At 49.1% G+C, this 24,694-nt stretch overlaps 1 protein-coding gene across 1 annotated transcript in view; it reads right to left on the reverse strand.

Moving 5' to 3' along the window:
- The window catches only part of ZFHX3 (zinc finger homeobox 3), a 133,195-nt gene that overhangs the window by 35,833 nt on the left and 72,668 nt on the right, over positions 1 to 24,694 (reverse strand). Inside the window, 3 exon segments of the mRNA XM_026684846.2 lie at positions 5,890 to 6,386; positions 8,438 to 9,230; positions 9,232 to 11,068. Of these exon segments, the coding sequence (XP_026540631.2) occupies positions 5,890 to 6,386; positions 8,438 to 9,230; positions 9,232 to 11,025 (3,084 nt within the window). The 5' untranslated portion in view covers positions 11,026 to 11,068.

Raw genomic sequence — 24,694 nt, forward strand, 5'->3', positions numbered from 1 at the left:
GAACACGGCATGATCTGCTGGAGGTGTCAGTTCCTTGGGCCTTGTGGAGACAGGAGGCAATAGATTTTTATTCCGTTTCAGTACCTGTCTGAGTAGGATCAGATCTAGCAATGCAACACCAAGTGAGAAAGCGGGTTCCTGGGCTGCCATTGTGTGCCAAGAGCTGTTTAATTAGAGAAAAAGGAAGGTGGCTGTGTGTCCTTCTGCCTGATGTGTAAGGTCCCTGGAAAAAGGCAAAAGAGGAGGAGTGGAGAGCTTGCAGCTGCAGCTTTCCACTGGAGCCTGTCCACTGTCAACATTGGGACCTACTAATGACAACGAAGCCTCCAACATAACTGGGTGGACGTTGCACTGCACGTCAGGATTGAAGTCTCCATGGATGCTATGGAGATGCTTTTGTTTCAGCAGGACATCAGCAGGACAGGCGTGTTGTGGGGCACGAGAAAATGGAAGAAAAACCACCCAGATTCTCTCATAGTGCTCAGCCAAGGGACTTACTGCTCTTTAGGAACCTCAGGTGCAACACTGGACTCATCCCAGACCAAGACAATAAACCAGTTTGGTAGGACATTAATTAGGGAAGCTGGGGAGGGGGGAGAAATTATACACCATGCAAAACTAGCTTTATAAAGTCCTTGATATTGTCTGAAATAGGCTTTGAACTATCTCGCCAGCAGTGAACCATCCTGAGTAGGATTCGCACCTCACACAGCATCTGCTAGAGGTCCCTGCCTAAACAGGGCCCAGCATCCTCCCCTCAGTGATGACTGCAGGGCTCCCCTGTCAAACTAGATCCCATTGTGACTGGCTGTAAGCCAAGGGCATCTACTGGTCCAGACTTCTTTTAATATAAATGATTCTGTGCTTCAATGGTTAGGTGGCCAAAGACATTGGCATGTGAAGGCAGGTCTTTCCCCCATTTTATTGTGTTTTACTAATCTAGGTGAAATGTTAATACATATTGCTAGTCCACGAACGTTAAATAAATACAATTAAAGCCTGTCTCCAGATACAATTGGCAATAGTGAACCCAAAGTAAGAGGGTTTTTGCTGTTTAGTCTGTTCACTTTCTTTAAGACCTCAAATAATGCAGTTGTCTGTCCATTTGGCTTCCTACTTTAAATCAAGTAGGAGCAGATTCAGAGTCCTTCTGGAGATGAACCTTCTAGGAAGGCTGAGCGGCGGCAGGAAGGGGGGGGGGGCTCATCAGCCACATACCTCCACCTGCCTGGCTTGATCCATTCTTTAACAAGGCTCCAGCATCCTGCCTTGGTTTCGTTCAAAGGGCCAGATCACCAACTCTATGATTCTCTTCCAGTACTCAGGTTTTTCTGTTCTTTATCTAATAAATGACCCTCTGCTTGTTCAGGAAAAACAGAACCAACCTTTTCTGAAATTATGTGAATGTTTCTTCAGAAATATCAACTTTGGTTGATCTCAATAATGATCTCTGGTTGATTTTAATATTTACTAAAAGTTCACCTACATTAGCTATTAATCTCAGAGCCTTAATCAGCGTTCCAATCTGGAGGACAACGATCCTTTTCTGTGGTAGAATGAATAGCAATTCCTATGTGAGTGGAGAATTCCTGGACCTGGGCCCTGTTATACTCTACCTGGCAAGAAGAAGAAATGCAATGGGCTGCCTCCACTGTCCAAACAACACAAGCACGGATCACCATTTGCAGGGCTTCTTAGAAAAGAGGGGGCTCGGCTGCGAGGGCCCCACGAGATCTGGGGAATTACTGGCTCACCCCAATGTATCTGTGCCCTCCCTAAGAGAGTCCAGCACGGGCAGGAAACACCCTTTGATCACAGATAAACAGCTTTCTCCACTATGCATTTCTAATCAGTGCTGAGCTTTGAAATCAAGCCGGAAATAATCCAAGCAGAACTGGACTCATTCCTGGAAGACTCCCTGTTTCAGCTCAGAACAGTAGGTGAAAAAGCAAGACCGGAGGGCTGAGCTTGTTCAGGAAGTGGTCCTCCACTCCAGGGAAAGCAAAGAGGGAAGACTTTTGGAAGCAAAATTGCCCCACGCTTCTCCAAAGCCAGAGGGGATGTAAACCCCCCCCCCGGGGGGGCACCCCTTTCCACCCTGGACCTCCACAAGCACTTTCTTGGACTAATCACGTAACAGAATTTGCATTAAATAAAAGCAAGATGACAGTTTATAGGATTAATTCGGGGAGGGGGGATTTAGCAGTTAATTCCCCCTATAATTAACACAGCCCGTTTGCAGGACCACAGACCCAGGGACTAGGTTGACCAAACCAGGGCACAAAAGACTAGCTGCATATGCAGACAATTCACAATTGAACAGGGTGAAAGACGCAAGAGGCGCGCGCATGTGTGTGTCTGTCTGTGTGTCCCCGTCCCATTGGCCTTCTGCTAAGTCAGAATAAAGGCTTGTAGTATTAGGAAAGCAGCAGCGGCAGCTACATTTGTAGGTGACCCCTTTGTGGCTTCCCACCTGGCACCCAAACAGGCCCCCCCAGATGGCCACCAGAGCTAGTTCCTCTCCCAAGAAAGAGCTGTCCCGGGCCTTTCGCTAGGGAAGCCTTTGCTTCCTCGGAACTGGAGGAGGAAGGAGTTTAGAAGTCTTGGGTTACCCTTGGCCTTGATGGCCATTGGCAAGACCTTCCCCTCCCTTTCAATTCACGCCAGCAGGGCTCCCCCCCGGAGAAAGCCAAATAGAAACAGCAGAGAAGCTCCACACACACACACACGCACACACACACACACACACACACGCTCCCCAGCTGCTGGTCACATAAATCACATGGCCTGGGGATTTAGTGAGGAGAGCTCCAAGACCCTGAACAGCTGCCGAGACTATATTTCTTCTGGCCAGGCTCTCATTGAGAGGGGAGCTCTCCTGGCTTCCACACCAGATTTATTTATTTTATTTACCTATTTTATTACCTTTATAAGCCACCCAATTCCATGACAACTCTGAGGAGGATGCCAAATACAAAATGTAAAGTGAAACAATTCTCCAAATAGAAAGCAGTGGCGGCACCACTTTCTCCTCAAACACACCCTCAGCCAATTCTCTAGTTAGGGCTTCCTCGGTGCAGATGGTTCATCCCACGCATCTGGATTCTTCCAACCTTCCCTACCCAAAGGGGCACTTCTAGGCTGCACTGCTGGGCCGGCCTGAAGCTGGTTGAAGAGCAGAGAAGCTCTTGGGCCACAGCTGGCTCCAAATTCCCGGGCTGAATCCCCTTTCCTTCCCCACTTAAACTCCTGCCCAAATTGGTGGGAAAGGATCATAGAGGCGCTCGAGCCCTTGCCAGCCTGTTCCAAGGCAACACTCCTAGTCCTGAATAACCAGGTTTGGGCAGCCAACAAACCACAGGGAGGCTTTCCGGAGAAGGCAGCGGCAGCCCTTGCAATCCATTAGGAAGGTAAGCCGGCCAGGGGGGGTCTAAAGAAGTAGCTCAGCCCCAAGGGACCAAGGGAGGGCTCCTCTCCCAGGACCAGCGACCTGCCCTGGAGCAACCTGGATTTTATTCAGGTGCTTTAACATCTCCTTTTGTAGAACTGATTAGTGGCCTTTCTCCTTCAGCCCCAAAATGGACTGTTGGTAGCTTGTCCATCTTCTATTCAAAAGCCTGAGGGGAGCCAGGCAGGAGTAGAGAACAGCCACAAGTTTGGATAAACACGACTGAAAATCTTTACTGCCCACAAATTGACAGGACAGGAATAGGTGGTGGGGCAAGGACCCCCCTCTCTCAGGTGGAGGAGGGCAGTGGGGCTACAGACAGGGCCTGAAAGGGGCCTCTTCCCCAGACCATGATCTACGCTGGCTGCTCAACTCGTGGGATAGGGACAACGCACACAAGAGACCTGCTGGATTCATGAGCTGCAAAACACCCCCCCCGCTCGATGGGGGGAATCCCCCTTTTGTTTTGGCAGCCACTCAGGAAGCAAAAAGTGAATCCTTTCACTGAGAGGGCAAAGGTTACCCAACTATCTTTATTCTGCTGCCTAAACCAGCAGAAGCCCCACCAATGCCACTGCCAGACACCTCAGGCCAAGCGAGGAGAGCCCGAAAGAGGCAGGATCACAGCTCTGCTCCCGAAGCAGAGGGCCGAGGAAGGAAGGAGGAGGCCCTCAACCGGCAGTTCCCAGGGGACACGGGGTCAAGTCCAGCGGCTCAAAGCAAGCCAGGAGGGCCCAGTCTGGAACTGCAACCCAGGAACTGGCACACACCAGCTATCTTCTCCCACCGTTGTCACATTTTGGAGCTCCCAACAACAGGATTGTGACTCCAGGTGGATCCCTGGGCCTTAAAGGGATCGCCACTGCTGATCACCACTGCTTAAAATCTAACAGCGCAGATCGGACCTCAAGCACCGGGTTGATCTCCAGCCCATCTCCAGCGCTGCAATCTTACCACACCAAGAATTGTTTCAGGCAGTTGCACCTGAGCAACTTCCAGTGGGTGGGAAATGGTCAGGATTTTGGGATTTGGTCTATCCACAAAATCATTTTATAGATTTTCTCTTCTTTATTCAACATGATTACGCTGAAGTTACATCATTAATATTTGGTGTCTATACTTTTATTTTGTCTGATTAGTGTGGAATAACAAAACTAACTTACAAAAAGCCCCCAGGCCAAAGCAAGGCAAACTGACCCAGCTTCCTTGGGAAAGGAGTCAAGTCCACTCCAGCCAGGAACGGCCTCCCCCCTCCACCCCCAACCACTTTTTCTGCCAGGGACAATGATGTTAGAAGCAACGGGCTGGGGGGGGGGGCAGGCAGCTCCCAAGGCTGTTCTCCTCACGCTGGACCTTTTCTGGAGCATTGCCAGCCCCTGCAGGCGGGATGGGCTGCGTGGTGTGTTTCACGGCAGGCCCTGCCTGTGTGGTACCCGGAAGCCAGGGAGCAGCAGGAAGTCAGGAGAATGACAGGGGTGGCCCTGCTGCATTGTCCTGGCAGGCCTTGGGCTCCCTCTCCCCCCTGGCCAGCGTCAGGAAAGGGTTCGCTACCTGATCACATCCAGTGAGCTGCACTCCACACTGACCAGGCAAGTGCCAGGCGAAGGCATTGGGTGAGCCGGAGGAGAGGAACATCCCGAGGGCCTCTGCCAAGGAGAGCAGGGCTGGCGCTGGGGCCAATGAACCCGCAGGTCCCACCCCAGGCCAGTCTACTGCTACCCACACCCAGCAGGGCCGCCCCACAGAAACAAAAGGGGGAGTTGCATCCAGAGCCACCTCCTTGCACACGCCAAGACGCAGGAAATGAACCAGCAGGTGAAACCTCTGCCGACACAAAGGGGGGGCTGCTGGGGACCCCTCACTCTGGCTCACAGAAGGAACACCCACAGGCCCATCAGAGATCAGAGACTCCCACCTTGGCTTCCAGAAGCTAGCCTGCCTTTGGAGGGGGTGGGGGCAGGGGGGAGCGGCTGAGCTCCAGAGCCAGAGCCAGAGCCAGAGCCAGCCTCCGGAGGGGAAGGGAGGAGAGCAGGAAGGGCTGGAAACCAGGAGTGCAGCGGCCCAAAGCCCAGGAGACGACGTGTCTGGGGAGCAAAGCTGCCGCTTAGATTTATCGCAGGCGGTGCCCAATTGTTCATACTAAAGCCATTACGGGATGATTAGAGAAAAAGGTGAAGCTCCGAGTCCAGGGAAAATCAATACAAACGTCTGCAGCAATTCTGCCACGCCAGTGAAAGGACTCTTTACTCCAAGCAGTGGGTGGGTGGGTGGGAAGCTGCAGCCAGACCCAGCGGATGAGGGAGAGGGTTGCCCTCCGATGGCCCTAATCGGCCTTGGGGGCAGCAAGGGCCTCAGCAGCGGGCAGGGGCGAGGAGGGACACCTGCTGGGCTGGAGCCCAACCCCAGGAAGCACCTGCCCCACAGGCCCCCTGCCGCCTCACCTTGTACAGCTTCAGGCTAGCCTCGTGCCTGGCATTGCCGGTGTGAAGGCGCAGCTTCTCCAGGCTGTTGGTGTAATAGTCACAGGCATTGCACTTCAAGTGCAACGGGTTCCCGATGGCCACGCACTTGAGGCGCCACTCGTTGGCCTTCCCACCCTCCCTGATGTGCGCCACCAGCTGGTACTTCTGCAGGTGCTTCTCGGTCTTGCAGTGCAGCTGGAAGTTGGCCTTGAGCTGCGTGCTATAATGGCACAACCGGCACTGGTAGGCCTCCCCCGTGGCCCCCTTCCACTCCTCCTCTGGCAGGGCCCGCTCCGCATTCAGGTGCAGCCCCAGGAGATCCAAGGCGTCGGTGGTGAACTTGTTGCACACAGCACACTGGAACAGCTTCAGTGAGGGGTCGCTGGTCTGGGTGAAGGTCTCCTCCAGGTTCATGAGCTCCTCGGACACCAGCTGCCCTCCCCCGAGCTGTGGGTCCAGAGAGATCTCTTCCCCCACTGTGCAGAGAGAGAAGAACGGCAGTCAGAGAGGCTCCCCTGGCCAGCCTGGCCCAGCTGGAGCGTGGCTGGGTAGCCCCCCACGTGGCTCTCCCACCACCCTGTAACCCACGAGCCCCTGAGTGCATGCCTGCCCCACATGCCCAGCAGGAGCCGAGACCGTGCTGGCATCAGTCGAACTGGGACAGGGTGATAGGGTCCCCAAAGGGCACAAATAAATGTGAAAGCAGACTAGCTGGAGTCATTTCAGAAATGCCAAGGAGCTACGCCACCCTTTCAGACGAGTTAAGGTAACAGCAGAGGGTCACCGTCTCTTCTTGCGGTCCTCTTGGCCCCGGGTTGCCTGTTAGCATTCCACCCCACGGGGCTACTCAGCATCCCCTGTGGCCATGGCCCACAAAACTCTGCCACACACTACAGGATGCCTGTTGTTTTGTTCTGTGTGATCATGCTAACATCCCCACGTCTCTTCAAGTCCAATTAACAGCATTTGTTTGCTATACAGTTCCTGTTTTGGTTTTTATTCTATTCTAACAAAGATCAGAGTAGATTAAACACACAATGAAGCACTTTGCAATTTTGTTCCTCAGATGCATTCTCATTGCTTTTTGGACAGGTATCAAGGCATCCATCCTCTCGATATTGCATAAATTAGAACTGTCATTCCCCAATTGTGGGAAATAATAGCTCTGCTACTGTCCACTGGTCAAAACCCCCCTTGAGTGCTGGGTCCAGTTCTAGGCACCAGCAGAAAAATTCAAACAATTTCAAGAAGGGCAATGAGGACACTTAGGAGGAATTTCTAGAGCAAAAGGTGAGGAACTGGGTATGCTCAGCCATAGGAGAAAGTGCCGTAGTGCACATAGCAGCATTTGCCAAACTCCAGAGAGACACCGGCTCCTTCCACCCCACAGCAAAAGCAGGGAAGGCTGGTCTTAAGTCACAGGCAGACAAGTTGCGGCTGAACATTTGGTGAAAAACTTTGGCTAAGAGCGGTTTGAGGGCGGAGCACAGGGGTCAGGGGTACTTGGGCTGCTGCGGCGGCTTTAATCTGGATTACTACATGAAGGGCCCCTTTCCCAGACTGGAGCCGGACCAATGCAGTGCGAGAGCCCAAGGCACCCCTGGGCCCTCCCCCACCAGCCGGCCAGCTTCTTCTCCAGAGAGGAGGAGGGGAGGTTCTCCCCACGGCCTGAGCAGCTTCATCTTCGCAGCCCAGATTTCAGAACTGCACGTCCACCTGTGGTACAACACAATTTGCCTAGGAAAATGGCACCGGTGGGTCTTTCATGGACACTCGGTCTCTTCTGAAGCAGCGAAGTCTCTTAATCTAGAAGTTTCAATAAAAGTCCTTGCCACACGCACAATGGCAAACGTGCTCTTTTTCTAGCCACGAAATGAAAGAACCCTTTAATTTGGGGACCTCTTCCACTCAAGTTTACCGAAAGCACTTGAAGCAAGTGCATCTCAAGCTAGATTTCCAGCCTTCCCTGGACCAGTCGTCATGCTTAATTACGACATTAAAATGCAGGAATTGCCATTGATGTTTTCCTGCTAAGGAACTGGCCCTGTTAGACACGGGAGAATTCCACCAATCCGCGGAAGAGCTGCTGCTCCCTCCCCTCTTGGGCCACAGCAGAAATCCCCCCCTCATCCCGACTCTGGAGGGCCAACCAGCCTGGAAAAGTCCAAGCCAAGCAAGTCTGCCTCCCCTCTGCTGCAGCAGGGAAGGTCTCGGCTGGCCAAGGAGGTGACCGAGTGGATGGCATCCAGACCTCTAATGGCACAAACCTTCAAGGGTCTTGTGCTTTTGGTTTACGGTAAGAGCCTGCCTGCAGAGGAAGCCCCGTCTCTCCTTCTCCCCTGGCCCAGCAGCCTTCAAGCACACTTGCTGCCCCAGCCCAGAGGGGGACTGAGGAGCAGAAGGGCCTGGTCACTGTCCCGGGCCCACACGAGCCCCTTCCGACGGAGGGCAGGAGTTGCTCGGAAGGCTGGACAGAAAGATGGCCCCTTCCTCTCCTATGACACCGAAAAACACCTGGACAACTCACCTGGGGGTGGGGCCACGGAGGCCACGGTGTTGGTGGGCTCCACCTGGAAACTGCTGCCTGTCAGGAACTGCGCCTCGGAGCCTGGGCTATTGTCCATCTTCAGGTTCTGGGCCAAGTAGTACCGATAGAGCTCAGCTTCAGCGGGCAGGCTGCCCAGGCCCAGGTGCTGGCTAGGCTGCACTTGGCTCATGTTCTGCTGGAGCAGCACCATGTTGTGCATGTGCTTCTCGCTGGTCATGTGGATGCGGAGGTTCCTGGCGACGTTGGTCTCGTAGTCACACACCTCACATCGCCAGGTAGGTTTACTTTTTGGTTTGGTGGGGGAGGGGGCCCCACAGCCACCACCAATATTGCTGGTGGTGGCCGTGGCCACAGCCCCCGCAGCGTGGCTGAAGCCTTGCTCCCCGCTGCCGTTTTGCAGGTTCTGCATGTTGTTGAGATGCTTGTCCGACTGCATGTGGATGCTGAGGTTGCCTTTGGTGGTGGTGGAGTAGTTACAGACCTCGCAGCGGAAAGGCTTGTAGCCACAGGTGTAGCTTTCACCCCGGGCGAGCCGAGGGTGCAGCTGCCCCGACTGGCAGAAGGCACAGGCCCCTCCCGGCTCGGGGTGCTTCTCCTTCATGTGGGCCTCCAGCGTCTGCTGGTACTTGTAGTGCCAGTTGCACTTGGGGCATTTGAGGGTCTTGCAGGAGTTGCGCGAGTGCATCATGGTCATGTGGCCCCCCAGGGAGCGCGAGGACCCCAGGACAGTGTCACACTTGGGGCACTCCACCCCTCCCCCCGAGGGGCACTCCTCCCCCCCCCAGCTCACAGAGGGGTCCCCCGTGCTGGTGGTGGGAGGCGCAGAGCCCGTCCTCCCCCTCGAGGCTCTCGCTTGGCTCTGGACCCGGGGCATCGTCTCGGTTGGCCCTTTCCTCAGCCATGTCCAGCCTCTGGCTGCCCTCCCTATTAAAGCTGAAACAACTCCGCCTGTCTGCACCATCAAAGACAAAGGAAGAAGCCGAAGGAGAAGCCGAAGAAGCCAAGCTCCTCGACACCGCCTGGAGCACGCTAGGCATCAAGGGAGATATGCTTTGGTTTGAGAGAGCAAGATCCTTCAGCCTGCTGTCACTGCTTGCCACCAACCTGGGCTCAGCAGTGGCAGGAAGTTTCTCCCCCGGATCCTGCTCCAGCCTGTGTGGAAAGAGCCCTTTGCCACCCCCGCCAGCCACTTCCTCCTCCTCCTCCTCCTCCTCCTCCCCCCCAGCCAATTCCGCCTCCGCCAAGCAGCTGCCCTGCGCACCCTTGCTGGCCCTCCCTGGGCCTTTCCCTTCGGAGGAGGCAGGAGGGCTGGAGGTGAGGGCAGCCAGGGGAACTGAGGTAATTGGGGTCTTCGGAGCTGAGCTCGTCAGCCCCCCCAGGTTTAAGAGGCCCCCCGGGGCTACGAGGTCTGCTGTCCGGGGCTGGTCGCTTGCGCTGGCAATCCCAATCTGGGAGCCCCGCTCCCCTTCCACGCAAATCCCACTGAATTTGCCACAGAAACTGTGTCCGGGGCTTATGAGGTCAGTTGCGGAAACTAAAGGGGGTGGAAAGTTTTGGTTTTTTGGTTCCAGAAAGCTTACAAGGGGCTCCTTGTCTTTGCCGATCCCTTGGATGATCGCGGAGATGTTCTTATTGCTAAGAATTTCCCGCTCCTCCTCGCTCAGAGTTATCCGGTGGTCGTGCACCGCGTGGGTCACAAACGAGCGGACGAAGCCGAAGGAGAGCTTGCACAAGAAACACATCAGGATGGGCTTCCTCTTCCCGTAGAGGACAAAGCTATCAAATTTGGACATGTCCACATTGTTGGGAACATCTTTGGATACGCAGGAACTTTTGGCAGAACCGTCGCTGTTCAGGTAATCCCTGTTGCTTCTGTGGCGCACATCAAAGACACGGAAGCTGTGCAGGACGGGGCTGACCCCCACCAGGGTGGAGGTGCTGGGAAAGGCCTCAGTGGGGCCCTCAAACCACTTCCCAAAGGAGGAGGCGATGTGGAAAGTGTTGATGATTTGCGGATAGACTTGGGGCACGGCTGTAACAGGCTCCCCTGACTTGGCTCCGGGGATGGCGAGAGCAGAGTTTGCCAGCAGCTGACTGAGGCTTTCTACAATGTAGGCTGAGCCGTCTGGTTGGTAGATGATCTCTCCGGCCAGATTCTCGATATCGCTCTCCTCCTCCTCCTCCTCCTCCTCCTCCTCCTCCTCCTCCTCCTCCTCGCCGCCAGTGTTGCTCCTGCAGTCCTCTTGCGGGGGGAGCAGAGGATGGGCACTGGGACAGGGGGGCTCCATGTAGGTCTGTAAACTGGCAATTGAGGCCGCAAAGTCATTACAGCTGACCTCCTTGCTGCTGGGCTCCGGGCTGCAAGCAGAGGCTGCCGCACCTCCTGGCAAGCGCTCACACAAGGAAGCCGGCTCATGGCCTAGCTGGCCTGCTGCCGGGGACTCTGTGCCATCAGGTGCAGCGGGGAGGTGGCGAGCACTGCCAAACTCGGTCCACTGCTGGTGCTGAGGCCCAGCACCCCCAAGGTCCTTGCCCAGGATGACTGGCAGATCACAGCCTTCCATCATCAGCCCTGCAGCCAGCGTTCATCGCACCTGGCACGTCCGGGACCTAAAAGTGGGCAGAGGGAGAGACAAAGAAAGACGCTTGTCAGCCAGGCCTGGCCACTCCACACACGCAGCCCGTCTTGGCCCCAGAAGCAACTCGCCTGCCCCACAGCCAACACTTGGCCAGAAAAGGAGGGCGCAGAAGGAAGCGGACACGCTCCATTTCCTGCAAGAAGCCCCCCACCCCCCCTTCAGAGCCCCTCAAGGGCTGACCCAAGAATGTCTCTCAGCGAATGGTCCAGAGACCATCCAGTCAGTGATCCTCCCACCCAGCAAGAGTTTCCTCCTTCCCACACCAAGGGGAGCCGCCCCCGAAGGTTCCTCTGAAATCCACAGCCCTGAGGAGCCCTACGGTGCCTGCTGAGTCCATTCTCAGGCACCTTCTCAGCCACACAGAGATCCACCCTCTCAAATTTGAGCTCTGCAGAAGGGCAGGAGAGGCCTCCCGGGGCCAGCCCTGCCCCTCGCCCCAAACTCTCAGGCTCCCTTAGGTCCACAGGAGGGCCTGGTCCGCAGCTCAACAGCCATGAGCTCATGAGAGGCAGCGGGGGGGGGGGCTGGCAAGGGCTGCCCCATCTTGCCTTGCATTTCCCACTGGGGCCAAGGGAGCAGGGAAGCTGTCCCAGTGCTGCCCTTGGCAGACGGGGCGGGGGGGGGGGGTTGATGGAAACAATGACCTCTCCCACCTTGAGAGCTACTTAATGGTGCTTTTCGTCTAGGTGTGACTGGCCAATTCGAGATGCGAAGGCAAAGGCCCAAGGCTGCTTCCCGGCACAGCTGAGCCACGGAGGCCTGACTGACAGGCTGGACAAGGGGGCTGGCAGGGCAGAGGAGGAGGAGGAGGAGGCAGGGGAGGGGGTTAACCGCCTGATTGCAAAATCAATGTCATAAATGCTTGGTAAGTTACAGGAACAAGCGGGAAGAGGAGGCCGCGATTGATAAAGGGCTGCAGCTTTGATGCTGCACTGGGGACTTGTTTATCGACAGACAGGCCGATCTCCCCTGCAGGCCAGGCCAGGCCAGGCCAGGCAAGCCGGCAAATGCTTCCCAATTAATTGGGGCTCTCTGGCCGCCCTCCCTGCTCTGCCAGGGCCTGGCAAAGCCCTTCAGTCACCAGCGGAGCCACGCTCTGCCAACAGACACACACACACACGGCCTGCACCCAGGATTGTGCCCCGGGGATCCAGCCTCTCGAAGGAGCCCTGGCCCTGGACTCCAGATCCCATGCGTTGTTCCGGGCATCCCCCACCCCACCCCCTCACAGTCGTTAAGGAAAGGTAGCTCTTACACAAGGAGGCAGGTCGATCGGCTCACTGTCTGTAAACATCTTTCCCGTAAAATCAATGATGCTCAGTTAGAGAGCACCGAGACTGGGAACCCCGCAGCGCAGCCCCTGCTTGGCAGCGCCCTCTTATCCCAAAGTGTCCCCCACTCTGCTCAGGGCGATCTGGCTCCCTGGGAGGCTCCTGGATGAGAACTGAAGGGCCACCTCCACCTCCAGGCCCACCAAGGCCGAGCGAATTCACTCTTTTATTGTTGAATGTATACCCTGCCTTTCTGTTTATTCCAAAACTCAAGGGAGATTGCAATAAAAAATACAAAGTATAAAACTAAACAAAATATAAATATGGTTAATAAATACATACGTACATTTTAAAAATCAATTTGGTCCAAACCAACATTAAAATTAAAACCAGTGATTCTGCCGAAACGTTGCTACAACTTTAAAAGCACAACTATAATGACGTGGGAAAATACCCGAACAAAGCTGAATATCATACATACATACATACATACATACATACATACATACATACATACATAGTTTTATATACAATATGATATATATGATTGACGGCACAGATTATTAGACTGGATTTGGCATTTTTCCTCTGACTATCAAATCCTTCCCAAGGACCTGGGATAGGTAGTATTGTCAATTAATGGGATTAAAACAGGATGTAAGTTGTTCTAAGTCAGGGGTCTTCAAACTTGACAGCTTAAAGACTTGTGGACTTCAACTCCCAGAATTCCTCATCCAGATATGTTAGCTCAGGAATTCTGGGAGTTGGAAGTCCTCAAGTCTTAAAACTTGCCAAGTTTGAAGACTCTTGTTCTAAGTGAAGCAGCCTTTTGCAATTGACTGAGGCCAATTTTGTCTTTGTTTTCAATGTTTGCAGACTTGCAATGGGTAAACTACTTTCCTTCCAGTGGATCTCCAACTGCTGGCCCTGCTTGCTCAGCCAACTGTCCTGAGTCTTTTACCCAGGATCACCTCAGAACTCAAGTGTCAGGGAACTTCCTTCAAGAGGAATCCTGCTGATGCACCAAACCCACCTTCAAACAGAAGAAGCCAATAAAGTTGGAAGGCTCTGCAGTCCAGACTAGCTGAATGGTCAAAGGAAGGAAATCAAGCCAAGTCAAGCTGATCAACCGAGCCTGAGTCTGGCAGGCAGAAAAAAGGTTAGTTGCCATGAACAACCTAGGCTCAGCTACAGGAGGCACTGTGGGCTACAGCCTGATCTTGACACCCCCCAAAAAGGGAACAAAGCCAGGGCTTAAGAGAACGCGCAGCTCCATCTTTCCCTGCCCCAGACTTCCCAGAGTTTCCAAACCAACATGCTTCTCTCGTTGGTCAAGGAGATGGACTGAACATCAAAGCCAGCACTAAACCAATCCATTTTGTTCCAGAAGACAGAATTAGCAAGCTGCTTGTGAAGCAGGACGAATGGAGCTCCATCTACTAACACAGGAAGTAATTCACAAATGATAGACCTACCATCTACTGAACTGATAAAAAAAATGCAAATAAGTCAAGGAATGTAAATCCCTCCTTGACCTTGAGGCCACCACCAGCCCAGATAAGTAACCAACAAGATCTTCATGTACAGGGAAAGTGGGGAGCCTCTGTGGAGACCCAGATGACTGGTACCTGGGCAGTTAATTCATTTGTGTCTCCTCTCCCCAATTCAAAACAACAGAACATACCCACTCTGACCACTAGCTTGTCAACCTCTGGAACCATGGTCTCAACCATGGCATCTGCAAGGTGCAGTTATTCTTCCTGGTTCTTTGCACCTTATGGAAAGGAACCAGCAGGAACCGTGCTGCTTGGAGAATGAAAAACACCAGAATCACATTGCTTGGAAAGCTGGAAAGGAGAGTCAAGAAAAGACGTAAGTTGTGGCAAATTCCTGTGACCAGGGACACCAATCAAGAACCCATTTTCCATCAGCAGGAATTTGGGATGACTAGCAACAGTTCATGGGATCAATTCAATAGGCACACATCAGAGGTAAATATGATCTAGCGGGAGATAGAATTTTAGGCCGTGTCATGAATAAAACATGAAATTGTGGGAAGTAATTGTTCCATTCTATTCCGATTCCTTCAGACTCAGCTTCTACTTCTCGTTCCACTTCTGGACGTGAATGTAAAGCCAGGCTGAGATAACGGCAACAAGGACAGTTGGAAAACTAAAAGAAAGCCCTCAAAGCCAGACTGAGGAAGACGGGTATGCCTAGCCGTGACACCAAAGACTGGAAAGAGGAGCCGGACTTCGTCCCTCTCATGCCTAGCGCCAGACACAAAACAATGGATTCAATTACTGGAAGGCAGGTGAGGCCTGGGTGTTAGGAAATTTATGAGCTTCGGTTTCCTCTTGATAAGGTAACAATCAATTCCACTCCACAGAAGTAGAGAGAGGCCTCTGCCAGGAAGGCCTAAACTTGGATTCCTGCTGGGCAATTGGATGCAGGGGTGTCAAACTGGATCCCACTGCGGGCCATATCAGGGTTTTGTTTGCCTTTGGGGGGCCGAGGTGGACCGGGCCAGCAGAGACCGGTCCCTTGACATCTCTGGGACAGCCCCGCGGGACAACTCTGGGCCTATCACGGGCTGGATTCGGCCCACAGGTCTTGTGTTTGACATGTCTGCTCTAAGAGTAAGTGGCCCATTCAAATTCTAGTATTCCAGCCATGCTTGGGTTGCATTTATCATTTTCTTCAATAAGAAGCAACAATTTCAGTCAACTGGAAGTGGGAAACAAAGGGAAGAAAGATTCAACACCAATAGAAGTAAATAAAAGTAACTCATCCTTGGTGCTCTCTGAATTTGTTTGCTTGCAAACGTTTTATTACCCAACTAGGTAACATCACTGGTGGTGCTCAGTGCAGTGCAGTGATGATGAACCGTCTATGCAAATAACCAGCTCTGGCCAGGCCTGGCCAGATGTGAGCTGCACAAGTGATTTCCCCAGCCACAAACAAGCTAGGATGGAGCAAGGATGCCTCAGGAACTAGATCAAATTTGCTTCTTGGGGCAGGAGAAAATACCCAGTTGAGCAACACTTGGCCTGATTCTTCTCCTTCTCATAAAGGCTGGACAAAACAAACCCTTTTTACTGGTAAAAGGCATCGGCGGCAAAGGAAGGATCAATAAATGTCTGGCAAGGCTTCATGGTGGTATCAACTCAGCCAGGGAATCCAAGGCCTTCAAGCTGTGGACTCCCCCTCCAGAAGCCCCGTCAGAAAGTCCACTGGGTCAGGCTTCCGGTGGCATTTCCATCGGTAACAGATAGGAGGCAGTGATCATGCGCGGCTTCGATCCGTGTTTACCTCGTCAGAAGGTCCCAAACGGGACCGGATCCACCTCAGAGGGGTGGGGAAAGAGGGGGAGACCGCCAGCTGGGTCGAGGGGAGCTGCATCTCCCCTCCCTGGCTAGGTATACTCCCTTTGAAGTCTTTAATGACTGCCCTGAAGATGGGAAGCTATTCAGGAAATAAGGTTGTGCTGGAGCAGAGAAGAAGGGGACAGCATGGAGACCAGGCAAACTAGCTGACAGATGGACACTAAGGTACCCCAGAATTAAGCTAAAAAGAAATTTTAAGGAAGATAGATAGTAAAAGTGGCGACCAAAGAAGGGGGGGGGGGAATTGACAGCTGAAAGTGACTTTGAACTTTGAAAGGAGCTTAATTCAAGGAGAAAGCCAGAAGAAGATACTTGTTTAAATTGAAGATACTTGTTTAATATGATTTTGGCACTAAATAGGCATATTTAAAAGCTGGACTTGAATGTGTCAAAAAGAAAGAACAGTAATTGATAATTGGATTTATTGGATTTTTGGAATTTAAAAGCCTTAAACAGAGAAAAGAAAGTGGGGGGGGGGGGAGAGTGGAATTTGGACATAAGAGAGAGCGCCACCTAATGGTGAAGGAAAAATTTCAGTGACTCTAAGAAATGCCTGGTTCTTTCAAAAGTGGATTTTGATACAAAATAAGAGAAACTTTGTTACAACAAAATAGAAACCCTGGAAAGTGAAAAGTGAAAACACAGAATATCAAAATAAAAGAAAGAAGTGTGAAGAAATTACTCTGGGACTGTTTGGTGATTTTGGCATAAACTTAAATTTATAGATATTGGATTGTTTGATGAACTTGGAAAAAACTTAAAGAGGAATTAATAGAATCATTGTTGGAAATAAACATCAAAGACACTGGTCAAATTAAATTATTGGACAATTGGTTTGGATTTAAAGACTAAAGAAAGTGATAAAGAAAATATAAAAGAAGTGTTTAAAAATGGCAGAACATTTTTTTGGAACTAAAAATTGAATTAAGAAACATAAAAGAAATGTTACATGAAAGAGGTGAATCGTGCTGCCTAGCTTTGCAATCATTAGAAATGGTGATTCTGGAGTATGAAGAACAACAAGGAGTGCCAGAAGGGGAGGAGCTAATTAAAGAAGAAGCCAGCTTCAACGAACAACTGGAGCAATGAACAATAAAGCAAAGGAGAAAAAGAATGGGAATTAAAGCTTGGAGATTTGAGGAGGCAATTAAGAAGGGAAATGTTAGGAAAGCCAAACAAAGAAAATGGAAACAGCAGAAAAGGGGATTACAGAGGGAAATTTTAAAGATAGAGGGGGATAAAAACTGGAGTAAGAAAGGGAGGGGAAAATGGAAGAAAAAAGAAGCAATAAAAGAAAGGACCAGGAAATAGGGAGATATGGAAATTGTTTAACAATGAAAAGAAATTGTTTAGTCAAGAGACATAGAGATAATGGGTAGATAAGGATAAAAAAGGGGGATTCTGCAAGGTAATGTAGTGTAATATAATGGCATTTGAAGTAATAAATTATCTAGGATAGAAAAATATAGATTTTCAAAATGAAAAGATTGGAACTGATGCTTGTTACTAGACTACTTGTTATTGTTAAATTACATATAGAGATGAATGGAATAAATGTGAAAAAAGATAAACTATGCTAAATATGCTAAATATGTTTAATAAATTTAAGAATATAGTTAAAATGAATTACGAGGACTGTTATAAAAAGACTAACATCAGTTTTTTTATGATTTATTAATTTATTTGAAATTATAAATGATTTAATGCAATTTAAGGGGAAAATACCATGCGGAATCTGGCCTAAAATGTATATATGTTAAGTAATTACTAGGAGATTATTGTTATTAACTCTTAAGGCGATAATTAAAAAGTGATTATATTGTGATACATTATTATGAATTAAACAGGAGTCAACTAAATGATGTATAAGATAAAGGGGTGGTACACTCAAATTAGTAATTAAAGGGGAAACTTTTTGAATTATTAGAATTAAGATGGAACTTTTGGAATAATGAAATCAGAATATGTGATGAAATTGCAAATGTGACAGATTAAAATATAACGTACAATTAATATGAAGATATGAGAACTATTTAAAATAAAAAGAAACAAGTTAAGGAATAGAAAATATATGAAATAAATTTGAAGAATATAAGAATATTTGAGAAAATTTATAAAATATGAAATGTAATGATATGATATGAAACCAAATATGAAAGATGAGTATGTAACAGGTCATGTTTATATGGAAATGTGAAAACTTGGAACCATGATGTTCATTAAAAGAGATGTTTTTGAAATTTCCAAATAAAAAAAAAACCAAAAAAAAAAAAAAAAAGGAAAAGAAAGTCCACTGGGCAGGCAGCAAGGGCAGGAGGAAGGAAGAACTGCCGAGTCCCAGGGGCGGACCCAAAGCAGGCAGGAAGTGGACCTGCCCCCCCCCATTTCTCTCCCATCCAAGACGGGCACACTCCACATGAGCTGCCCCCCCCACCATGTAATTAACCGGCAGAATTCACAGCTGGGAGACAAAGCCATGGACTCTAGCTTAATGGGCTCTTAAACAGGCAGCCATTTTTTTCCATTTTATACATCTCTTTAGTGTTTAATTGTTTAAATAATCTAATTGATTTATTTACTTTACTCAATTTGTGCGCTGCTGAACTGCCAATGATTCTATTCAGTTCACAAGGAAACATAAAAACGTTAAAGGTATAGGAATGTTAAAACTTGTCCATACCTTATTAAAATACATATCAACGTGAGTGGTTTAATTTTCAGGCAAGGGTTATTTCGTACAGGAGGCATAAGCTCAAAATAATTATCCCAGAAAAGGCAGGTATGTGAGTCATATGCCCTTTCAAAATCTAAGGGTGACCAAACTCTAAAAAGGAAGCCAAAGAGATCTGGTGGATACAGGCAGGGCCTCTCCGCTTTCCACGTCATCAGGCAGATACGTCCATTCCTATCCATCTGCTTCTTAAACTGGACACTGAGATCCCGCAGAGCTCCAGAAGCAGCAGCCCTGAAGGCTGTTGTGTCACGTTTTCATCAGGGCAGCCAAGAATGGCCTTGGGCCAGGCCTAAAATCCTGGCTCTCCTTTCTGCAGCCTTTGGCGGTCAGGCTCTCCAGGACCATCCACGGATGAACCCCCCAACTGCAAGACTGCTGAAGCTGGCTCAAAAGTCCATACATCCATCAATAAAAAGGGTCTTCAATAAGATGTGTGCTTAGGAACTTCCGTTTTGTCGGCTTCGCGAGCGGCAGGGATTCGCGAAGCTGCGCGATCCCTGCTGCGCTAGCCGCTTTTGGGGCTCCGATCCGGACGGGTGCGGAGCTAGGCTGCCCTGCAGGGGCAGCTGAAGGTAGGGGATCCGGAGAGGGGTTTGGGGTGTTGCAGACCCCCTCCCGGCCGGCAGAACCCCTTTTCCCAAGACGTGCAGCGGCGGTCCGTAATGGCTGCCACAAAGAAGCTGGCAGCCGGGTAAGAATGCGCAGGAGGAAGTGGAGAAAGTTTTTGAAAGGAGAAAGTTTTTCTTGGTTCCTAGGACTCTAAGACATATTTAACAAAATTCCTGAAAAGTATGACTTTCTGAATGATACCTTCTAGAAGAGGAAAAAAGAGGCAGTTTGGTGGTGCTGAAAGGAAAGCTTACCCTCTTTTCCTACGGAATAAATAAGTGGATATTAAGAAACCTATTTTTTTAGGTGAAAACTGGCTTTAAGCGATGAGTGGGAAGAGAGAGGACTAAAAAAAATATATTTGTATGCTAAGACTTTGTTGGAGGAGATGCCTTAAGGATTTGAAGACTAAAATATATTGCAATAAGATTTTAAGAAACAGATTTGGACTTTCTTTCTCCCTGATTGATACTACCCCAGGAGGAGAAAGTGAGAACTTTGCCTTGATTTGGACTGATTGATAACTTTGGGACTGTTTTATTTTTTCTTTGGAATATCCTGGTTGTTGTAAGAAGAAAGAAGGGGAAAAGAAAAGAAAAGATTTATAATGGCTCTTTCTATTGAGGAACTGAGAAAAGATTATGAACAAGCAAAAAAAAATGGTAAAGCTGGTTTGAAAGAAGCCTTCCTTTTTTAAGAAATGGCGCTTATTAACTATCAACAAACCTTACAACAGATGAAGACAGCAGAAGAAGAAGAAGGAGAGGAAGCCATTTTTAATAAATTTCAGAACTCGACCAAGAAAGAAGGAAGAGGGAAAAGAAGAGAAATAAAGGACTTAAGATTTAAAAAACACTTAAGAAAGGGAAAAATAAGGTGCAAAATCAATATAATGATAGTAAACAAAAGGGAAAAGGAACACGACAGAGAAGGGAAGCCAGTAAGGCAGAGGCTAGAAGAAGGGGGGTAGAAAGGTTTGTTGGGAGAAGAAAGAAAGGGAAAAAGTGGAGAAAAGCTACAAAGTTTTGAAATTAAATGGGAAAAAGGAATCTTTTTAGGGATAAAGGATAAAGTATAATTTCTTCAAAAGATTTTGCAAGGTACATAAGATGATATTGTAGTATTGTACTAGAAATAGAAAACTTAAATGGTTTAAGAGTTGATAAGAGATTAAAATGTTGAAATGTTTAATAATGATTGGTTTTAAAATTTAATAATATGAGGGGAGGTTTAGAATATTGAGTTTTAATTAAAGAGTTTAATAAGATTATGGTATTGATGTTATTATAAAATTTCTATTATAGTATTTGTTTTTAATATTTAGATCTATTGTTTAACTATGCATTTAATTATTCTGGATGTACTATTTAGATAGAATGTACCAAGCAAAATCGGATTGGGTATTGCGCGTTATTTTAAAGGTTAATTTGATTAATTTAGGGGGGAGATAGAAAGGCATCATACTCTGATTAGTGATTTCAGGAGAAACTTCTTCTTTTTTTTTTTTTTATAAGGAACGAGACAAAGGGACAATAAAGAATGGACAAAAGATACAAATATAATGACTCAAATTAAGATGATTAATTAAGATAGAATTAAGAAGAGTGAAATATGTGGAGAAGTTAATATAGAAGACTTAGAATGGTAAATAAAATAAGTAATGATATGTAAGATGAGCATGAATATAATTGAAGTCCATGAAGAGAGAGATACCTGGGTCCAAGTTACTTTCCAAAAAGATTTTTTTTATGTTTTGTGTGTTGTGTGTATATATATATATATTTTTGGGGAGAATTTATAAAACCTTGCAGAAATATAGAATGAGAATAATGGTAACTAAGTCAGAAAGAAATAGATGAAATAATAATAATGAAATTGAATAAGAGTAAAGAGAAGTAAAGAGAAATTGAATAAGAGGTTTTTGTATGTTTATATGGAAATGGTTTAAAATAGAATTATAATTTATCTGACTTGTTAAATTTATAATGGAAAAAGGTTTAAACATGTAATGGATAATGATGATTTGTGTGTTTTGAAAATTAATAAAACTTGTTTTAAAAAAAAAAAATAAGATGTGTGCTTGCCTTCCATGAAGCGGATATACTTTTGGAGCTGAAAACTTTTGAAAAACGATCTTGTATTTCAGTGCCTTTTATTTCCATAATAACAGAAGAATTTCTTAATGTTCATCCTCTTTGTAATCAGAATGTACTACTATTACTACTACTAGCACTACAATAATGATCCTGGTAATGATAATAATAAAGATAAAGATAATAATTTACATCTTGTGGGTGATATCTATGATATTATCAAACATTCACATCTGCCCATCCTTGATGCGACAAAAATGCCAGAACCAGTCTGAACATCATCATCATGGCTGCCTAAATACATGGAAATTTTGAACTTATTAGACCTGCGTATCCTGACTTTGCAAAAACAAAAAACAAAAAAACCCCCACCCTAATCAGAAGCTCCCTTAATAGCTCTTAGGTCCTTGGCTAGGACTTGAACTGTTAAACTGTTACCAATCCCAGACTGTGAATCAAATTGAAGACTGAAATAACAAACAAACAGAACAAACAATAACCATAATAATTCACTATCACCACTACTACTTGTGATTGCCCTCTTTCCTCTGTCAACCACACTGACTGATGCTGGGGGATGCAAAGTCTCCAATCTGCCCCTTGCTCAGAGGTTGCTGTTGAGAGTCCCCAGAAGCCACTTCCAGGCCCTATTTGGCTCCCCTCGGGCTCCTTGGGGCCTCCCATTGCCCTCTGGCCCTGGCTGTGCAAACCCCCCACCCCCGAGTCTTCTTTGGCTTCCAGGGAAGGAAGCTCAGGGTTAACAGAAGCTGACCACAGTGGCATGACTGTTAAGGCAATCAATACGACCAAGATATGAAAGCAGCATAAGCTGCATTATTGATTGCCAAGCAGATGATAAAACTGTTTATACGGATAATTGCAAATCTCCTGAAAGAGCACCCCTTGCAAGAAGGCAATCTGGCCTGAGAGCAGAGGTGGCCAGAAGCCCTCCTCCCAACGTAGCTCCAGAGCACAACTTTGCCCAGCCTTCCTCCACAGGCTCTGAAGGCCTCACTCGGAGGGAGGGGCTGGGACCAGGAGTTGGCAGGGGCTGGCAGAAGGCTAATTAGAAGGATAAATAAAGCTCCTGGTAGATCGCTAGGGACTGGCACCAGATTACCAGCCAGCCCTGCCCTCTCGCTTAGCCGGTGGGACAGATCTGTCTTCCAGCCACTTTGCCAGGTCTCTAGCTGAAGCCCACAACAAGACCAACGCACCAGACTGGCTGTGGTGCATCCGAGGGCTCAGTCGGCACCCAGAGGGGGCCAGAGGAAGCCAAAGTCTCCCAGGGTGGCCATCGCAGAAGGGGCCGCTGGGCCACTTGCGGAACGCCTAGCTGCTGAGTTGGGAAGGATCCTGGCTGCAGCCTGGGGTTGACTCAATAGGTCCCAAGGGCTCCAAGGGGGAGAAGAGCCTTTTTCTCCCTAAGAAACCTCCTTATTCCGTGGACTGAGGCCCCTGGGCTGGCTCTCCCCTTCCTGACCCGCTGCCAGCGCCCCCTATGACAAAAGGGACCTGGGGCCTGTCAGGGAGCTTGTGGTGCAGCATGCAGCCCTGGTGAGGCCCCTTGGAAGCCCAGCCCCCCTTTCGCTTTGGTCCAAGCACTCGTCCCAGTTCAGATGCTGCGACTGCCTTGCCTGCTTCCAAGGTCTTTCGAAGCAGCCCCCAGGGGGGCTCCCTGCGAAGGGCGGCCCTGGTTTCCTGTTTGAGAGCAGGATCTCTCGTGGCTTAAACCGTCTCCTTGATCTCAGCAACCACATCCTGCTGGGGAAATTACGCCTTCAGAAATAAGGCCAGAATCCTACATCGTGATTAGATCTATACATACATCTGTACCTTGAACAAATGTCAGAGAAACCTCTGTGTGAACACAGCCAATTCTCCCAGCCCAGTTCAGAGAGACCACGGAAGCCCTGCCTGTGCCCCTCTTCCTCCTGGGATGGCCTCTGAAAGGGAGCCTCTCCCAGGGTGCCTCCATTCAGAGGAGTGGAAGGCAGGCATGGGCCCTTGGGACACCTCTGCCTTCCTCACTTTGGCTCTCTCCAGGTCGAGGACTCGATTGACCGTAATGAAGAAAAAAGACCAAAGCAGCCCCTCCAATGCACGTGGGCTGCCTCCCCCCCAGAGGGAGCCAGCTTCTTGGCCCCTTGGGAAGACCGTTACGACAGGAGGGGCACCTCAGCACGGCAGCCGAAACTTCCCTGGGCATCATCCTTCGGGCAGTCCGAGAGCTTCCCCCTGACCAGACCCCCCCCCCAAGTCCACAACTCTTTGCGTTCTTGAAATCAAGGGCTTGGCCTAGATGACTTGCCTGTTCTCCTTCGGCTTCTGAGACAATGACAAAGCCACGATGAGCAAGAGCAACAGACCTGGCTCCAATATGCTTATGGAGTACAGGTCATCCTTGTTTACTGACCACAACTTGGTTGTTAAGCAAACTATGCTTATGGTCTTACTTCCTTCACTTTACAGACCTGCAAAGGTCGTAAAAGTGAAGATTGTCACAAAAAGTCGTTTTTTCTATCACTGCTGTAACTAACTGCAAATGGTCAATCAAGGAGGCAGCTGCTAAATAAGAACGACCTGTAGCTGTCCAAACCCTCCTTAACAGAAGAGAGACCCAGCTTTTCCCTGGGAGAACTCTCCACGACGGCACTGTCCCTCTCCCACCCTGGGAATGGCAACTCGGCTCTTGGCCAGTCCCCAAACCCTTTGCCACCGATCGGTCCAGGCTTCCAAAGGGAGTCATCGGCCCATTCCTGACTCCTATGAATTGAGAGCAAGAGGAGAGACAGCAAAAGAACAGGATAAAGAGAAAGGAGGGGCCTCACTCCTACTTTCAGTTCAGACCTTACTCACTGCTTGAGGAGTCCGAAGAGATGAACACGAAAGGGCTCAAACCCGGGTGGCTGGGTGTGGCCTCCATTCGGTCCTGCTTGGCTAACGTCATTTCAGCAGGAGAGCATTCAGTGGAGGGCCACCAAGCAGGGCCCTGGGCTGACCTTGGCTGGCAATCTTCAAACTTTTCCTGTACAGGGACCTAATGCTTCGCAGAGCAATCGGCACCACAGCAGTAATTGCAGCTTCCAACAAAGCCAGGCCAGGAGCACAAACATTCTCCCGAGGGTCTGCTGGGGACCCATTCGCACATGCCGAGGCATCTACTGGCATTCAAAAGGATACACTCAGCAACATTTTTGCAAGACGCCAGCACTTTCTAATCGCTTAATTAAAGGAAGTTGACAAAATGGAAAATCTGAAGGCATTCAGAGCCCCCCCCTCTTTTGTAAAGCCACCAGAGCAGCGAGTGGGAGCCCGAATTCAGAGACCCATCCCCAAAAATGAAAGCTAATCATGCCCCCTTGTACTACAAGGGTGCTGGCAACCGCAGAACAATAGGGGTACTAAAGATACTTTGTGGCCCAGTACAGCTGCAGCTGACCACACTAGCTGTCCATCTCAATCATGAGAGTTTAACCTCTCACGGACAGAAACGTGGCCCGC

Source organism: Notechis scutatus, chromosome 9, assembly GCF_049901735.1.
Source record: "Notechis scutatus isolate UNSWTSFEM ecotype Mainland chromosome 9, rNotScu1.2, whole genome shotgun sequence".
Taxonomy (NCBI): domain Eukaryota; kingdom Metazoa; phylum Chordata; class Lepidosauria; order Squamata; family Elapidae; genus Notechis; species Notechis scutatus.